The 2,881-nt window shown below is 47.1% G+C and overlaps 1 protein-coding gene across 1 annotated transcript; it reads left to right on the top strand.

Annotated features, from left to right (window-relative positions):
- The first annotated feature begins 936 nt into the window (after positions 1–936).
- On the top strand, positions 937–2,635 carry LOC139170661 (ribosome biogenesis regulatory protein homolog). Its single transcript, XM_070758153.1, has 2 exons — positions 937–1,062; positions 2,012–2,635. Exons 1-2 carry the CDS (start codon positions 937–939, stop codon positions 2,633–2,635), a joined length of 750 nt encoding a protein of 249 aa, XP_070614254.1.
- The last annotated feature ends 246 nt before the right edge of the window (positions 2,636–2,881 follow it).

The raw sequence follows: 2,881 nt of genomic DNA, 5'->3' as shown, positions 1-2,881 counted from the left end.
TTTCAGGTGGGGAGGGGGAGTAGAATGTCACAGCCCATCGGGCTAGATGAGTCACTTGCTGGCAATAGCTACACCAAGTTTAGCAAAAGGGTAGCATTTGAGTGTGTTAATATAATATTGTATAAGAAATATTAATGATCTGATAGGGTTTATTTAAAAAAAACCCTTTCTTAGCGAATATCTAGAAGCCAAGAGGAATGTATATGCTAAATTTCAAATTTGTAGGTTCTACAGTCCTGGAGATTTCATGATGAATGCGTGGTATTTGATTTATATATAGATAGATATATAACTCTGTTTCACTATTCAGATTCCAAACACACAAAAATAAATATTATGTATCATTTGTTCATAAAAAAAACAATAGCAAACAGTATTTATTGAAAAACAAAGATAGATAACATAGAGACCTAACTTTTTGCTAGTAATGCTTCCCAGCATTAAACCTTTCTAATAAGGAGACCAACTGTGAACACTTCAGTTGTTCATTGGTGCTTAAATATTTGTGAATTTTCTTTTTGAATTTTCAATCTTTCTGCATTAATATGACTTAAAACGTGACTCATACAATGAAGAACCAGTGAAGTTAGACCAAATATGCAAAACACGTTTTGCAGTACAATCCTATGTATACCTGGTCCAATAACTCTTTGGTAAGCAGATATCAGTTCCAATACAAATGGTATTTTATACTCTATAATTCACTTCATAAATGTATTTCATACAATTCATTCATATTGGCCTCTTGTCAACTTTTTCTCCTATTTTTCTGAGAATGATGTTAACCAAACTGTAGAATTGCATCTTAAAAACCAGATGGGGAAAAAAAAGAAAAAGATAATTTTGTGGAAAATATGATTTATTAAGCCAGGAACAAAGGTATAAGGACTAATTCAAGCTTTATAAATAGCATACAATAATGTTAAAAATCTGATAATGAATTTAATTCAGGATCACACAATCCAGTCAAATACGGATATAAACGTTGTTGCTAGCAAAGTACAAGATGTACTTTGGATAAGAGCCATGAGACTAGGGGGTGAAAACAGAAATATGACACAGGTAAAGAGCAAAACAGTTGATGAAATGCAGAGACCTGAAGAACTTAAAGCAGAATTTTAAAAAAGGAACAGGAGACTTTATGAACGTCATTAAACTGGTATTCTTCCTGCTGAAATTCAAGTCCAGGTTAAGGTAGTAATTAGAATATTTTCAGCCACTAGATCCAGAATTTTATCTTCAGTCAGTCATTAACCTACTTCATAGTTAACTCTGAAAATAATAGGGGTAAGGGTGGAGAGAAAGATTTTTTATACATGCAACACTAAGCTCACCTGGAAGGCTCTCTTTATGTCATTCATGCAGCGTTGTAGATAATAATCATATTAATTTATGCTGGAAAATATTAACACATTTATCTATTATTTGTGCACTTTATCTACCATCTCTGTTTTTCGTTAATGTACGCAATGCAATTTTGCCATGACTATCTGAAACTGACCTGAACTGGGCTGAAGCAATCATTTAAAACCATTCAAACTTTATAAAAGCTGACTCTTTATCCAGTCTTCTGGATTGTTCTCTCATTAGCTTTTGTGCTGATGAGTACAGTAGAACCTCGACATACGAGCTGCTCTATATACGAGCATTTCGAGATGCGAGCTAGGAGGGGAGGGATATTTCTGTTCTACTTACGAGCCCAAATTTGGGATACGAGCGCTCACCACCTGTCCCTGTCAGCGGCCCAGCCACCTTCACCCACCCAGAGGGGCTCCTCCGGAGGGGCGCACGGGGAAGGGCTTGAGCCGCCACCTTCTCCCTTTCCCTTGGGAGCGCCGCACCTCTTGTCTGCCCGGCCCGAGAGGCACGAAAGCGCCGCTTATGCCGGGCGGTCCGCCTGGAACGCCAGCAATGCCGCCGGGCCGATTGCCGAGCAGGGGCGGGGCGCGGGAGGAGGCAGCGCCGCACCGGACCCCTCAGGCTGCTCCACTCGGGATGGGGCTCCTCCGAGCCCTCGATGCGCCTGCCCAGGGAGAAGCCGCTGCCCAAACCTCGGCCGCTCACCAAGTGGGAGCAGTTCGCGCGCCTCAAGGGCATCCAGCCGACTCGCAAGAAGCGCGGCACGCTTGTCTGGGACGAAGCCGCCCAAGAGTGGAAGCAGCGCTGGGGTTACCACCGAGCCGCCGGCGACCCCTCCCGCGAGTGGCTCATGGAAGTGCCCGACTCGGCGGACCCCATGGAGGACCAGTTCGCCAAGCAGCGCCACGAGAAGCGCGAGCGGGGGGCGCGCAACGAGCTCAACCGCCTGAAGAACCTGGCGCGCGCCCAATGGGGCCGCCCGGCCGCCGACCTCCACCCGACGGGCCACCAAGACCGAGCCGAGATGAGCCGCGTCGCCGCCCTGGCTCGCGTCTCCACCGCCTCCCGGGGCCGCTTCCAGCCTCACCTGCCCAAGGAGCCCGCCGTCGCCCAGACCAACACGGCCCGCGGCAAGAAGCGGCGCTTCCAGCCGCTGCTGGGCGACCTTGAAGGGGAGAAGAAGCGGCACCAGGAGCTGGCCCGCAGCCTGAGTAGCAAGAAGCCCGCCCTGGACCTCACCCGCGCCGTCAACAAGCAGCTCCGCGAAGATGGGTGAAGGTGGCTGGGCCGCTGACAGGGACAGGCGGCGAGCGCTCGGAGGGGGCACAGCCCGGAGCGAGACTTGGGCTCCACTGCAGCTGCTTTTTGGGCTTGCACGCATTAATCGCTTTTCCATTGTTTCCTATGGGAAACAATGTTTCGTCATACGAGCTTTTCAACTTACGAGTCTCCTTCCGGCACCAATTAAATTCATAAGTCGAGGTTCTACTGTATAATAATTTCCCCACAAAATGACTCTCTT

Source organism: Erythrolamprus reginae, chromosome 7, assembly GCF_031021105.1.
Source record: "Erythrolamprus reginae isolate rEryReg1 chromosome 7, rEryReg1.hap1, whole genome shotgun sequence".
Taxonomy (NCBI): domain Eukaryota; kingdom Metazoa; phylum Chordata; class Lepidosauria; order Squamata; family Dipsadidae; genus Erythrolamprus; species Erythrolamprus reginae.
The sequence above is the reverse complement of the archived record's forward strand: the minus strand, read 5'-3'. Positions and strand labels throughout refer to the sequence as shown.

Excerpts from the sequence above, each read along its gene's own strand:
- LOC139170661 (XM_070758153.1), top strand. The coding sequence starts at position 937 with ATGAATTTAATTCAGGATCACACAATCCAGTCAAATACGGATATAAAC. Across the intron at positions 1,063-2,011 it reads AAAACAGAAATATGACACAG|CCCTCGATGCGCCTGCCCAG; the intron begins GTAAAGAGCAAA and ends GGCTCCTCCGAG.